The sequence below is a fragment of the Rhinoraja longicauda genome, chromosome 15, assembly GCF_053455715.1.
Source record: "Rhinoraja longicauda isolate Sanriku21f chromosome 15, sRhiLon1.1, whole genome shotgun sequence".
Classification (NCBI taxonomy): domain Eukaryota; kingdom Metazoa; phylum Chordata; class Chondrichthyes; order Rajiformes; family Arhynchobatidae; genus Rhinoraja; species Rhinoraja longicauda.
This window is the reverse complement of record NC_135967.1, coordinates 7428695-7445234: the sequence shown is the minus strand read 5'-3', so window position 1 is coordinate 7445234 and position 16540 is coordinate 7428695. Positions and strand designations below refer to the sequence as shown.

Below are 16540 nucleotides of genomic sequence, written 5' to 3'. Positions count from 1 at the left end.
GTAAGAATAGAAAGGCAGATTATTATCTGAATGGTGTCAAGTTAGGAGGAGGGGGAGTTCAACGAGATCTGGGTGTCCTAGTGCATCAGTCAATGAAAGGAAGCATGCAGGTTCAGCAGGCAGTGAAGAAAGCCAATGGAATGTTGGCCTTCGTAACAAGAGGAGTTGAGTATAGGAGCAAAGAGGTCCTTCTACAGTTGTACCGGGCCCTGGTGAGACCGCACCTGGAGTACTGTGTGCAGTTTTGGTCTCCAAATTTGAGGAAGGATATTCTTGCTATGGAGGGCGTGCAGCGTAGGTTCACTAGATTAATTCCCGGAATGGCGGGACTGTCGTATGTTGAAAGGCTGGAGCGATTGGGCTTGTATACACTGGAATTTAGAAGGATGAGGGGGGATCTTATTGAAACATATAAGATAATTAGGGGATTGGACACATTAGAGGCAGATAACATGTTCCCAATGTTGGGGGAGTCCAGAACAAGGGGCCACAGTTTGAGAATAAGGGGTAGGCCATTTAGAACGGAGATGAGGAAGAACTTTTTCAGTCAGAGGGTGGTGAAGGTGTGGAATTCTCTGCCTCAGAAGGCAGTGGAGGCCAGTTCGTTGGATGCTTTCAAGAGAGAGCTGGATAGAGCTCTTAAGGATAGCGGAGTGAGGGGGTATGGGGAGAAGGCAGGAACGGGGTACTGATTGATAGTGATCAGCCATGATCGCATTGAATGGCGGTGCTGGCTCGAAGGGCTGAATGGCCTACTCCTGCACCTATTGTCTATTGTCTATTGCCTATTGCCAAAGCTTTTGTGTCGGCACGGTGGTAGAGTTGCTGCCTTACAGCGAATGCAGCTCTGGAGACCTGTGTTCGATCCCGACTACAGGTGCTGTCGGTACGGAGTTTGTACGTACTCCCCGTGACCTGTGTGGGTTTTCTCCAAGATGTTCAGTTTCCTTTCACACTCCAAAGACGTACAGGTATGTAGGTTAATTGGCTTGGTAAATGTAAAAATTGTCCCTAGTGGGTATAGGATAGTGTTAATGTGCGGGGATCACTGGTCGGCGCTGGTGGGCCGAAAGGGTCTGTTTCCGCGCTGTATCTCTAAACTAAACTAAAAAACTAAACTTTAGTTTCCTTGCTGTATTTTGCTGGGACTCTCTCAATGATGGAACTGAAGGTGTGGTATGTTTATCAAGATGGAGGAAGTAGGTTTTAGGCTTAGGCAAGCAAGGACATAATAGTTAGATATACTGTAATATCATTTTTTATTAATTGTTTTGTTCTTTGTGAAGAGCTGTTTTCATAGCTTTATCTTTGGATTGTGAACAATATGCTAGGGACGAAGTGCAAGGAAGAAAGTGCAAGTGGCTGCCATGTTAGAAAGTTGTTTTAATTTCTGACTCTTGTTTACATTCCTGGGGTTGAGAACCCCCCCCCCCCCCCCCCCCATTTACCCTCAGTGTCACCTTCCTATTTTGGATTGGTGAATTGAGGGTAAATGCACTCCCATTGACAATCAGTCTATTTTCTATAGCACCTCTCATCTGGTAAAGAACAGTAGGATTGCACCATGATTTTGGTCCTTTGGTGAAGCGGTGATGATACAAACTCAATGTCAGGAAGTGCCAGGGCATTAGTTCTTTGGGTTTATGAGTGGGAAGAGGCTTCATGGACCTGTACCTTAAAATAGGGAAGGAGGTAGTGCGTGGGCAGGGATTGTGCTGAGGATAATGCTCTTGAAGATCCCATATACTCCAAATGAACACCCAGTATGTCCACTGCAGGAATGTTTTTCTGGCAAACCAGTCAACCTTCTGATGTTGCAAGGAATGAGTTGGACATGGTGGCTATTCTTATTCTGCTGAAAAAAAGTACAGCACTTTATAATTTAACTCTTCAACAAATCAACTTTGCTGTAAGAGGGAGTTAAAACTAGCATGGGTAGTTTTATCCAAGCAGATTTTTGCTTCATTTCTAACATAGCAAATTAAGAAATTGTATCATACATGCAGTTTGTCTGTCATGACTTTTGTAGCCAGCATTCAACAAGCCCTCACAGAATAGACTAGTGGCATTCTGAAACACTGACTCAGCTGCTTGGACTATTCTGGTTAAACAGGTTTATAGTGCACTGCAACTTTTGTGTAAGGGGAATCATCTTTTACACTAGCTGCAATAAAAGCAGCTGAACAAGATCATGAGGAAGTGAAAATCTAGAAACCGTTTTTCTGTCCTGGTGTTAATGAAGATGTTCCCTGGGTCCAGACCCAGTAAATTTCCTTTCCCCAATAGTTCCACGATTGCTGTGCTGAGCCCTTTCATGGTGGCAGACCATTCATGCCCAAGGTGTCACTAAACATAGATCCCATCTGTTCTCGAAATTAAATGGATTATTTGCATAAGTACCGATGATTGTGAAATCAAAATAACCACTTCCAACAATAGAGACTCTAACCACCTACCCATGACATTTAATCACATCACTATTGCTGAATCTCCCAATATGAGCATCTCAGGAGGCCACATGTGACCTGAAACTGAACTGATTCATCTACATGCATTGACTACAAAAACAAATAAGAGACCGTATCCTGCAGGGGGGCAGTCTTACCTCCACTTCTCAAACTCATCTATACCCTGTACAGGGCAACAACCATTCTGCATCGGCATACTTTTTGCTTACCTGGCACTGTTCCAACAATGTTCAAATAGCTCACAACCTTGACCATTCATTTATTCACAAAATGCTGGAGTAACTCAGCAGGTCAGGCAGCATCTCAGGAGAGAAGGAATGGGTGACGTTTCAGGTCGAGACCCTTCTTCAGACCAGCATCTGCAGTTATTTTCTTACACTACTGTGACCATTCATTCTCCCTATCATTGGCACATTTCAGCTGCAGTGCACTATTTTTAAAATGCACATTAATTACTTGGCTTGGCTACTTTGATTTGTGAAGGTTGTTTGCCACAGGCACATGGGAATATTATCCTCTATTACAAACTATTCTGACTAGAAAAATATATTGCCTGTCCTTTACTGTTGTTGGATTCCCTTTTCAAAACTATGTGTATCATTTCACTCGAATGACAGCAGTAGTTCCAGGTAGCAGCTCACTAACACATTCATAAAGGCATTAAGAGGTAGACGGGTGGCAGTCTGCCTTGCTGGCAACAGATAAATAAATAAAAGTGATTTTGCACATTTATAATCTGATCATGAAAAGTGAGGGACAAATTTATCTGGGTCCTTCATTGGTGTTGGGAGAACCTTTACCGACCAGTTGAACATTGTTAACCTATGTTTAGTGATTTGAGTTGAATCTTTCCACTTTAGGCTGCCATAATAATCCTTTACTGTAAAAGCAGCGTTGTACAGGGAGGAAACATGCTTTTCGGTCCAACTTGCCTCTGACTGAGATGCCCCTTCTACACGTCTCATAAGCCTGTGTTTGGCCCATATCCCTCTAAATCTTTCCTGTCCAAATGCCTTTTAAAAGTTGTTATATTACCTGCCTCAACTATCTCCTCCAGCAGCCCGTTCTATATACCCACCATCCTCTGTGTGAAAAAGTTGACCCTTGGGTTCCTATTAAATCTTTCCCCCTCACCCTAAACCTATGTCCTCTGGGTCTTCATTTCCCTACTCAGGGTAAAAGACTCTGATTTGCATTTACTCTATCTATTTCCCTCATGATCTTATACATCTCTATAAGATCACCCACTCATCGTCCTGCACTCCAAGTAACAAAGTCTTCGCCTGCCTAATCTCTCCCTCTGTCCTAGGCCAAATCCTGGCAACATCCCCTGGTAAATCTTCTCTGCACTCTTTCCTGCTTAACAACATCCTTTATATAACAGGGTGACCGAAAGTGATTACAATACTTCAAATGCGGCCTCACCAATGTCTTGTACATAATGTCTTGCAACATAACATCCCAATTTGTACACTCAAAACCCTGCCCGATGAAGGTCAATGTTCCGAATGTCTTTTTGGCTACCTACCTATGATGCCACTTTCAAAGAACCTGAATTTCTGGATCCCTCTGCTCTACAATACTGCCATTCACTGTAAAGGTCCTGCCCTCGGTGGACTTCCCAAAATGCAGCACCTTGCACTTAACTGCATTCCATTCCATTAACCTTTCCTCGGCCCACATGTCCAACTGATCAAGATCCCGCAGTAATTTTTGATAACCACCATGGAAACCATTTTTGCTTTTTATGTCACGGTATGTATTCTATCAATTAGGACAGACACTAGAGTGCAACTGTTGTCAGAAGAAAACTGATATAAAACAGGCAAAATCCTAGCTAGTTTAGAAATGTAATCACAAGGGTGGAGCTTGGGTTTCCACTTCTTTAACTGATGAACATTTCTTTCACTAAAGTGGGTGGATTATCTAACTTCAGAGATTGCAAAAGAAAAACATTCTGGCAGTCTGCCTTGGTAATTGGAGTATTATGACAGCTTTCATATAAGTAATATGTGCTTTATTTTTAATTTGGATACAATCTTGGAGTGGGTGTGATGGTGGATTATAAACTACCAAATCCAGACCAAGTAGGCTGTGAAAATGTTAAACTAGTGAGCCAGCACCTGCATTTGTTTAAATTGTTTTAACATATAACTGTCTGATTGAGGTGACTGATCCGAGTGTTAATTCATAAAATGCATTATTCTGTTAGTTTTTTAATTCCATACATTCTAAAAAGTAAAGTTAAATCTCCTAATTTTACTATTGGTACTCGGTTGTTTGAATTGATTGATTGTTTGATTGACTGAAAAAAATAGGGTCAAAATTCAGATTTTGTTGGTTTAGTAGATTATTACTGGGTGACCCTACTGTAAATACAATTGATGTCAGCACTCGGGTACGTAAAAATCAGCCAGGGTTTTAGCTTTGAAAAGCTCAAGTAATTTTATCTGGAAAATGCAAGTGTGGACATTCTTGCAGGCTCTTGTACGGCACTGCCTCGCAATACTCAGTATCTGGAGTTATCTAGATATAGTGGGGTAGGGAACACTAGTGCTATAGAACTCTCAGCATTTACATGAGGTATAAGCATTTAAAAAAAATCTCTATAATCAGACTGAATTTTTGATTCTATCATATTGTATCAAATCAGATTATATCTAAATCATTGCTATCATACTTAACGTCTATGACCTAGTGTAAACAAATGTTCTTCTATTCAGCGCAAGAATTTCCAAATTCACACCTCTTTATGAGGACATGAGTAACAATTAATTATTCAAGGATTAATTATCCAATAACTAAAATGAATTGTGTAATCATACATTTGAGGATTTATATATTTATAATCTAAAAAGTAATAATTGTCATATGTATGTTGCATATTCCAAAGAAAAGTACAATTCATTCTGCATGGAGTTTTTTGGAAATAACAGGCAAAATGATAAGATTTTTGTGATGGTAATGAGGTACAATAATTGGAGTGCTTACAAGACTTGAGTAATGTTAAGGATTCAATTGTGTAATCTACCTTCTTAGGTTGGAATTTTGATTCAGCATTAGCCTTCGGACAGATACTGTGGTTTTCATAACACAATACAAAGATCATCGCATTGCGACACATGTTGAGTCTCAAAAACAGTACTGCAGTCTATGTGAAATGACAGAAAATTGAGAGAAATATTTGACCAACGTACTAGTTCTCTGAAGAACTAACATGCCGTGGTTGATAGGGGACAGGTAGCTATACCAATATTTCAAAATGGCTGCAAAGATTATTTGGAAATATTGAAGCTCATCGTGAAGGAGGGAACATGGTGGTGTGGATAGAAGATCAACTGGAGGCAGAGAGTCGGCGTTAAGGTATCCTTTTCTGGTTGGCAAGTTGCAATGAGTGGTGTGCCACAGGGATCATCACAGGGCCATTGTTACAATTTACATAAACAATGTGGATGAAAGCACCAAAGGTATAATTGTTGATGTTATGTCATTACCAGAGACAGATAAGAAATAAGTCTTGTACGGGATATAAAGAAAGCTATAAATAAGTTAAGTGAGAAGACACAGATCTCCCCAGTGGAGGATATTGTGAGAAATGTAAAATCCTCTGGCAGGACAAATAAGTGTATTCCCTTAATGATGAGAGATTGAAGAGCTGCGATACATGGAACCTGGGTATTCTAGTACTTGATTTATAAAAGTATAGCAGGCAGATATAGTCAATAATTACAGCAAACAGAATATTGACGAAAAAGATTACAGATGCTGGAATCTGAATCATAAAACTGGCGGGTCAGCATTTATGGAGGGTAATGGACAATCAACATTTCGGGTCGAGACCTTTCCTCTGGACTTAAGCGTAGAGGTGAAATAGCCAGGATAGAAGTGATGTGTGTGGGGCAAGAGCTGGAATGCAATAGGTGCATCCAGGTGAGGATAGGTGGATTGGTAGATTAAGTCAGGTGGGGAAGAGAGGGATGGAGATAAGAACAGAGGATGGGATATGATTGATGGAGGAAACCAGGGGTTACAGATGATGGAATCTGGTGGGAAGGTGGAGTATAGGACCAAATAACACAGATGGGGTGGGCAGATGAGAACATTGATGAGAGGGTTGCAATAGGAGTTTTGGGTGATGGGCAGATGGAGTGAGTGAGGAAGAAACTGTGAGAGCAGAGTATTGTGGAAAAGTGGGAGTATCTAGATGGATAAAGGGACTGAGGGGAAGCAGGTTAAGCTGAAATTAGAAAATTAAATGGTCATTCTGCCAGGTTTTAGACGAACATGGTGGAATATAAGGTGTTATTTCTTTAGCTGTAAACAATAACAACATTTTGGTTAAAGCTATGGAAATTGAATACATAAGTAGAGATATGAATCTACTTATGAAGGTGATCGCTGAGAAAATATCTGGAGTACTGTATACAATGTTGGTTTTATGTGCGTTGAGAATAATTTTGAGGTGTATTTGACTAATGTTTAGAATGGATGGATTGTCCTTTGATGTTTAGGTAGGACAGATTAAAATAAGGGGTCATACATTTAAGTAGCGGTTCGGCAAAATTCTCTGAGGTTCATGTCTTTGAAGCGCTGTTGTGGAGGCACAATCTTAGAATATTTTAAGGTTGATAGATACTTGATAGGATAAGGCATTAAAGGTTATCATTTGCACATAGGAACACAAAATTGAGGTTACTATTGGATTAACCAGGGTCATTAAATAAAATAATCTCTTGTAGTAATTCACCATTTTATACCATATAACATTTTATAAAGTGATAGATGTCTGAAGAAGGGTCTTGACCCGAAACGTCATCTATTCCTTTCTCCAGAGATGCTGTCTGACCCGCTGAGTTACTCTAGCTTTTTGCGTCTATCTTCAATTTAAACTAGCATCTGCAGTTCCTTCCTACTCATTTTGGATAGACACATGGGTATGCAGGGATTGGAGGGATATGGATCATGCACAGGCAGATCCGATTAGTGTATCATGACATCACGTTCCGCACAAACATTATGAGCTGAAGGCGAGTATAGTAAAAAGCTGAGAACGCAGATTTGCAGAGCACCGGTGTTGAGAATTATCATGTACAAATTTTTATCGCTCATCATGTCTGATTGTGGTCTATGGGTTAAGAGATCAATGATCCAGTGCAGAGGGGAGTGCTGAGACCTAGGTCGAGGAGTGCTGAGACCTAGGTCGAGGAGTTCAATTTTAGTTGGATTCACGGTGTTGAAGGCAGAGCTTTGGTCAATAAATAAGAGTCTTTCCTATCCAGATATTTCAGGGATGTATGTAGGACCAGGGAGATGGCATCTGCTGTGGTGCACCGTCTTGCAGTGGTGGTGAAATTGCAGTGGATCAAGGCTCTCTTGGAGACTGGAAGTGATGTGTGCCAGTCGTTTCCCTTGAGTTCACATTTAGGAAGGTAGATCTGATGTCTGAAAAGCTGACCTGGTGCACCCCATGGTGATATCATTCCATTGACCCTCTGTTCAAACGAAGCATAGAATGCAATGAGCTGATCAAGGGGCGGAGGGGACAATTTGTTGCTGCCAGCAATTCTGCTTGACTTTGCTTTGTAACCCATTATAACATGCAAATCTTACCACAACCGAAGGATGCCTTGATGTGGAATCTTCCAATCTACCTTGTGGTGCCCCTTGCACATTTTATTTATCTGCATTTTCTCAGTGGCTGTAACACTATATTCCACACTATTTATTTTCCATTTTGCGCCACCTGATGGTACTTGTGTATGGTATGATTTGCCTGGATAGCATGAAAAATACTCTTGTACTGCACCTCAGTTCACAGGATAATAATAAACTAATACCAACTTGTGTACATTGCAAACAAATGTCACAAAAAAAATTACATACATTTAAAGTAGTTTGTCATTTCTAATGTATAAAACCTTTATTTGTCCAAGGGAACGAAGTAACTTCTAAGAAGAAAACAAGCCTGAAAATAAACCAGCAGTGCAGTTACTGAACATATGGCTTGTGCATATAGACGTGGAAATGTATTTGAATAGCAAATTAGGCAACCAATTTTAGTGTGTGTACTTTGAGGAGAAAAGGAAGGTCAAAGGAGAGCTAAGAAAATGCCGATTCTGGATTCTTGAGCAAAATACAAACTACTGGAGGAACTCAGTGAGCCAGACAGCACCTGTGGAATGGACAGATGACACTTCAGGTTGAGACTCCTCTTCAGAATGATAGTACAAGAGCCTGTAGATACTGGAATCTTGAGTAAAAAAATCATTGCTGAAGGAACTCATCGGGTCAGGCATCTTCTATGGAAGGGACAGATGACTTCATCAGTGTGAAAAAATGTCCTGACACAAAACATTGTCAGTCAATTCCCTCCACAGATGCTGTCTGACCTGCTGCATTCCTCCAGTTTAATTTATGGTAAAAGAAGACCAACCATGCATGAAGGGATATGCTTTACTCGTATTGCTATCGGGGAGTGGATCAGATTTCTGAAATGAAGCGTCCTTTCCTTTTTTCTTCTGAAATTTCATAAGGTTAGTAAATGCAAATATACAGCACATACATCTTAGAGCAGAACTATCAAACTCTCAATAACAATTGATTCCCAAATCAGGTTGTGATATGCCATCCACATTTTAGCTCATGTTTTAATAAAAGCCAAAGCATCCTTACACTGCACATTGACATTGAGGTGAAATAATTAGAATCTCACCTGTGATCTCCCATAGCTCGTTTCCTTTAGTTCATATCCAATGAGCTAGGTTCCATGAGAATATTGCAGAAAATGCAGTTACAATTTTTCCAACCTTCTCATGAAGCAAACATCAGGATTTTGGGCTCTTCTGCCAACAGTCAGCATCCCAAATGAAAAATTTGACTCACTTATGGTACAGTTTTGTAATTAGCATTTGCTGGTGAATTGATGTATTGTGTTGCAATCCTTCTCTCTTTAAAGATATAGACAAACGACCATTTTTCAGTACCTTGGGCATTTCCCAGATAATGAGTTTTTTTCCTTGTACAAATCACATATCATTTATCCTTTCTGAGAGTATCTTTCTAATACAATGAACTATGTCACTGTTGGTAAACATAAGATATACTGCATCTTACGAAAATAAACATAGTTGAAAAATGCTTGCTGGTGCTGCATCTGTCGGTATCTCGCATCGTCCATGTAGGAAAAGACAATCAGTGATCCCTTAGTTCATTAACAGAGTGTGATCGTGACTAATTCCTGCATTACCCTCAAGTATGTCAAAGACTTTACAGCTATAAAATGGACGGTTCAACCTGTAGTTCAGTGACAACGAAAACTTCATACCTGCATCACAACTTTCCTGCTATATCCAAGTTTAATTGTGTTTTAAAAGCTTGTGTGCCTCCTTTGATTATTTGGTCTGAGGCCACCCTACCCTAGTACTGCTATTAAATAATAACAACCACCAGTGACCATTCTATTGAACCTGAAAAGGTTTAATGGGTTATTAGTAAAAATATTGTAACTAGAAAATTCGAAGAACATGATTTTCTTTTATGTTCCTATGATGAAAACTGCATGCGTTTTTCAACATCGTTTCTTTAAACAGCATTCACAAGCTTTTATTTTGCCATCTCATATGCAGCTTAGGTTGTCAAAAATCAGACTTGATTCCAACAGAAGAGCTTGTTAATACTTTTCCTGAACTTTAGCAATAACGTTAACACTCAGAACAAATGCATCTTATTGTGGCAATCCTACAATTTGCTTCATCTTATCTTGCTCAGATGCAGGCAACCAGGCGGTCTCTACCAATCTAACGTTACACAGACTTTGACAAAAACAATAAAACAAAGACAAAACACTGTATCAATGTTACAGCAACATTTTCCAACACAATGCATTACTGCATTGCAAAAACTATGTAAGGCATATATACTGCTCTACAATAATAGAATATACAGAAGTGTGCATATCCTTTTATTAACAAATGCTCAAGAATACAAAAATGAATCAAAAAGGCTGACAAAAATGGTCACTTATAAGGTGCTTATTCTTACAAAACATTTCTATCCTCAGACCATTAAAGAAACAGACTCTAAATATCGACAGACTTAAAACTAAAAATGGGGTGATGTATACATTCATTCAGTACATGGTATTGGTCAGATGTGGTTTATACCCTCAAAATATTGGGAGAGTGACTGCTTTTGCCTAGAAAAAAACAAGGGATGTAATATTATACTTCTCTGGTAAACTTTTATTTAAGGACCATGAAACATATTTGAGATGACTGGTAAAGGTACAGGCCAAGTAGAAAGGTTTTGGCCTTTATACGTTGTGAGATACAGAATATACTATTTTAGAACAAAAAACAACATCTGCAGATGTCGGAAATATAAAACAAGAACACAAAATACTGGAAATACTTAGTATCTGAAGCTGTATTTGCAGAAGTTTTAAAAGATGATTTTATAATTCATAAGTTTCAATGTTTTAGCTTTATTTTCCCCAAGGACCTGCTTTTAAACTGATCTCTTATCTTACTTTCCACCCAACTGCCAAGTACCCCTAGCATTCCCCAATTATGGCTATTTTAATAGTGAAGATCACTTCAGGAAAAATCATTTTAGTCACTACATATAGGGGGTTAACTACCATGGAAATATGTTACAAGGCAATAATGCACGTTGAAATGACATTATAAAATATGGTGTTATTACTCTACATTGAATGTGTAGATACTCTACATTGCCTTGTGATACATATTATCTAGTGTCATTATTTGTAATGTACATGTGTTTAGTTGGCAGATCTCCAAGTTAACTTGCCTGGGAATTTCTTTGTTGGTGGCACATATCAAGGTGCATTGATGTGAATGGTAAATTACTGTTTCATGTGACTTGTGGGGTAACTAATCTCACTGCAGATTACTGGGAAGGAAAAAAACCTCATGATATTAATTTTCATTATGGACATCTCTTATAAAGTCACCACCAAAACAAAAATACTTGCTTACTGATATCATTGTACCTAAAATGATAAAATGATAGTCTTGATTTATGAATCTGTAGGTGTTATAGTTATTAACATAAAATGAAACATGAAATAAAAACTGTAAAAATGGAACAAAAAATCTGAAAATACCTTGCAAAATTCACCCAGATAAAGAAACCTAATGCCATTATTCCAGTTAAACATAATTTAAAAATAATTTTGAATGAGTGTCTGGTAGCATTCTAACACATTAGACTATTTTATTTCCTGTTAACTTTAAGAGATTTGTGAAGGCACTTACAAATGTATCTACAAATTTGTGGCAGCTAAGGCAGGGGAAATATATACAGGTATTTGGAAGCACTTGGGAATAATTTTCCAAAAAGAAAAATAAACTTCAAAATTAAAAAAATTGGAACACAAACATATGCATATTAACGGACATATCAATAAGGATAGCTTTTTAAGGGAACATCATGGCAAATAATTGTTTATTTCCTATACATTAAGTGTCATCTACTTAACAGGAATGACTAGATAAATGAAACATTTTAATTGGCAGAGTGGTGCTTCAATCAAGAAATATCTATTCTACGCATTATTTTTGCAGTACTAGCAACATCTTACCACCGTAACACAGATTTGTACATTTACATAACAGAATTTATTCATCCTGAGCGTCACCCTATTTTTGAAATATCAGCACTCACCGTCAACATTTGGAAATTTTGCAAAACACTTTCATAGCCAGAAAAGGCTAATGAAAAAGATATATTTCAAATTTAACACAGGAATTCATTATATTTATTCTTGATTTACAGTATCAACTGCTGTAAATTATGGCTGAAACTACAAGGATTATGGTGTTAGAAGCCAAAAAATTGGCAAGATAAATTGAGTAAACATTAAGTATTTATTTACTTGAAAAATAAACACTGGTCCATCCCATAGGTCTCAAAGTTTACATCTCTTTCTCTGGGAGAACTAAAACTATTCCATTTATATTTTTGGTGAGAGAAGTGAAACAAAAAAAGTTTTAGGATTTTATTTGCTCCCAGAACTACAACCACCTAGGTTACTGAAAGTCATGGATTCAATGACCAAGTCCTCAAGGCTTTTAAGAAACATTGCAACTCAAACTCAACAATAATTAAGCCTGCACTGGCAAGAGAATATTCTCTTTCCTGCACACCCAAAGAAAGCAAAAACTAAGTCATTTTAAAATAAGTAGCAAGTCCTTTTAATATGCTTAAAAATATGAACAAGTGCATTCCTCTATCCTTCCCATCCCTCAAAAATACAATATTTTGTTAAAGAATATGCTTATAGAATTGTACATCTAGCTTTAGCCTGTCTTTTGGCTGCACTGAACAAAAAAAAAATCAAAAAGGAGTCCAAACAAGGTACGCAGTACATTGGTGCTATTCACAGATGACAGAAAGAGTATTCTTTTTAAAACTATGAAGCCTACAGTAACATTTTTACACAAGACATTTAATTTTGAAAATACTGCCAATGGAGAAATGCATTATCTTTATACTTTTACTCTACACTAATGAAGTTTGGAAATTTACATCAGTTTTGTTTTCTGTTGACTAAATGATTAGTAACATGCTCATATCTAGAATAAAAAAGGACTATTTAAACTCTACTTTTGAATTGTTTTTACTGGCATAAAGTCTCCTTCTTTAGATGCAAGCCGCTTTCACCATGTAACCTATATTCATACTTCATTTTTGTAGAAGAGCAAGAATTTCAATGGTTTGCAGCAAACCAAATCTGGCACAAATATGTGGCATGCTACAGATAAATGCACTAAGGACATTTTCAGAAGTGTTTTTATAGTATGTTGTTTGTGTTTTTGCACAGATTAAAAAAAAGGGACAAGTACAAATATGGCAAAAATGTGCTAATGAAAATACAAACAGCCAAAAAGACTGTCATACAATGAAAAATGTTTTGCATGCTTGACTAATAATATTTAAGTAGTGTGTGGATTTTATTGCCTGGTGGGACTTACCTTACTTAGTTAAAGGTAAAATGCTCAATCACTAAATATTATTTCTGATTAAGTATGTATAGAATAAAACAAATGTGGCTTGAAGATCAAGAATTATGAATTAGATTGAAGATCCAAACATGCAGTTGGTATTGCACTGCATAGTTACTTAAAAAAGGTACCACAGGATCCTAGTTTAAGTATAAAAGGGCTTTGGTACATATCAAATTTGGAATACTACTGCATGTTATATTGACCAGGTGGAAGTTCAAATCCATCAACAGAACATGTCTGTCAGATACTAAATTTTACACAGAAGCAGCGTAGTGCACCCACAACTTATGCAATCCTCAAAAGTGAAACATGATATAGTTGGGATTCAGAAGCACAAATTCTATGATTTTTAGTTTACAAACGTATGCGTTTCAAATGAGAGGAAGTATTCTAGTAAATCATTGCATGTAAAAGCCCATCATATTATGTACCTCTTTGGAAATTCAAAAAATATTTATGAATTTTGGAACATCTCACAACTACTATAACATACATTTTTTCTGGCATTCAGGAAAAGTAAATTCATAGTGCAATTAAAAGAAAATGCAATTTACATCAAATTTTGCATTTAACAAAAAAGAATTTGATAAATGTAACATGATGTGAGGCACTATTTTAACACCAGGCTAAACTAATATCTGATATGTAAAATTTAAAAAACAGGTCACTAGGTAGTTTCAAAATAACAAAAACAAATGTAGGTAGCTTTAAGTAAAAATCAGAAAATGAAACTACTCTGATGGACTGATGAAGAGGTAAATGCAACCGTTCTTTTTTTTCAAAATATAACCAGATTATTATCCAGTAATTTGTGTGGTCCAACATAACAACTGGTTAATAAGATTATAACCTGCCTACCACATTGGTGGTATAACATGACCAACTTTGTAACGAGGTGGTCAATCGAACACCAGAAATAAAGGTAGATTTTGCGATTTTTTTTTTTTTTCATTTCTTAATCAGAACATTCTGCATTTGACTGAACTGAAGACGTTGAAAACAAGATAAACTCTAGGTAGTACAGAGTTACAGGCAGTATAACATATATAAGCAATGAATGTCATTGTTCATGAAAAAGAAGCGGTTTGGCCATACCAGCGAGGATCTTTGGTACCTGGGCAGAGATTATTTCTGCCATCATTTCAGGGAACTGTATGCTGAGAGACTGAGACTGAACAAAGAGATCGAACGAAAACTGATGAAGTTTCCTCACTGTCTGTAAAATATAAAAATAAACTGGTAAAAGTAGTAAATAAGGGCCATAATGTTTTTTGTTCCTTTTTTAATTTTCTTATACTCTAATGAACACAATTGTAAGCAAACTTAAGAAACCAGAATCAAATAACATACCATGTTATTGTACCATGTTGCCCTTCCCCATTTACCAAGATTAGACTTCATTAAATCAACATTCAGTTATTAAATATTAATACATGCCCACCAGATTCCTCAGGTACTTTCCCATGCAATCACAGGAGATGTAACATTTGAGGAGATTTAAGGCAGAGATTGACAAGTTCTTGATTAGTTGGGTGTCAGGGGTTGTGGGGAGAAGGCAGGAGAATGGGGTTGAGAGGGAAAGATAGATCAGCCACGATTCAATGGCGAAGTAGACTTGATGGACCGAATGTCCTAATTTTGCTCTAACTTATGAACCTGTACCTACCCCTCCCGTCTCACTACCATCCAGGGACCCCAGCAGTTCTTCCACATGGAACAGTTTAGGTGCACCTCTTCAAATCTCGTCTACTGCATTCAGTACTCCATAATCTCCGACCCTCTGCAGTCACTCTGCTCTTTTCTCCTCTCCTCTCCCAATCCTGAGTCCCCCATTTTCCTTTAATCCTCCCTTTATCTCCTCGCTTTGTTCCTTTCCACATACATCTCTCTCTCCAGCTTTACATTTCACTCCTCTCTCCTTATGTCACCTTTTTGTCTCATTTTTGCCTTTAGCACTTACTCTAACCATCTTCCAACCCACCTAGCACTTGCCAGGATTTGTTCCACCCTACTTCTCCTTCCCAGCTCTTTACCACCTACCCCAATCAGTCTAAACAAGGGTCGCAACCCGAAACATCACTTGTCTATTCCCTTCCAAGATTCTGCCTGACCCGTTGGGCTCCTCCAGCACTTTGTGTTTGGCCAATAGTTCTACTGTTATTTCCGATACATGAGGGCATTCAAACAATATCTCAGTTTGAAAATAGTGAAGTGCATCTAACTTGCAGCTAGAATGATTGAGGCAAGAAATTTACATGTATGCAAGGTCTACTGTAAGTTACTCTTGGAGATTTATCCAACCAGTTTTCTTCCTGTAACTTATAGAAACAGTTATAATCATGGATTATTCATGGCTAAATGCCATGTTGAGGTAGTTTAGGGTAGATTTTCTCTAAGTAGTTTCATGTAAGTTATCAATGTTCCTGAATATTCATGAGGTTCTAGATTAACCTATCATTACAAAGGTTCCTAAAAAACTATTTCATGCTTTAGTATTGACTTTCAGTGGAAGTAATCACAATTTCATTATGAAATTGGCACCCAACATCAGAAATATTTAATTTCTATCAACATACTGCTATTCATCCGGTTACCCTGTGTACTTTAGGTAGACTATTTTCTTTAGTATCAGCCATGTTTCTTTCATATAAGATTTTGAATTAATGGATGACAAACAAGTATACATTTCTCAAAATTCTAACTCTCATTGTGTCCGCAAAATTGATTCTACATACTTCACCTGCTACGTTACAGCCTTATTTTAAAATGGATTAAATTCTTTTTTTTAAATCATCAATCTACACACAATACCCCACAATAAAAAAGCGAAAACAGGTGTTTAGAAATTTTTGCAAAGTAATTAAAAAACCCCTGAAATATCACATTTACATAAGTATTCAAACCCTTTACTCAGGACTTTGTTGAGGCACCTTTGGCAGCGATTACAGCCTCAAGTCTTCTTGGGTATGACACTACAAGCTTGGCACACCTGTATTTGGGTCATTTCTCCCATTTTTCTCTGCAGATCCTCTCAAGCTCTGT

The 16540-nt window shown here is 37.7% G+C and overlaps 1 protein-coding gene across 1 annotated transcript in view; it reads right to left on the bottom strand.

Moving 5' to 3' along the window:
- Positions 1-10408: 10408 nt before the first annotated feature.
- Positions 10409-16540, bottom strand: part of ar (androgen receptor) — a 151532-nt gene continuing 145400 nt past the window's right edge. Inside the window, exon 8 of the mRNA XM_078412143.1 lies at positions 10409-14714. Within this exon, the coding sequence (XP_078268269.1) occupies positions 14559-14714 (156 nt within the window). The 3' untranslated portion in view covers positions 10409-14558. The remainder of the gene's footprint in view (positions 14715-16540) is intronic.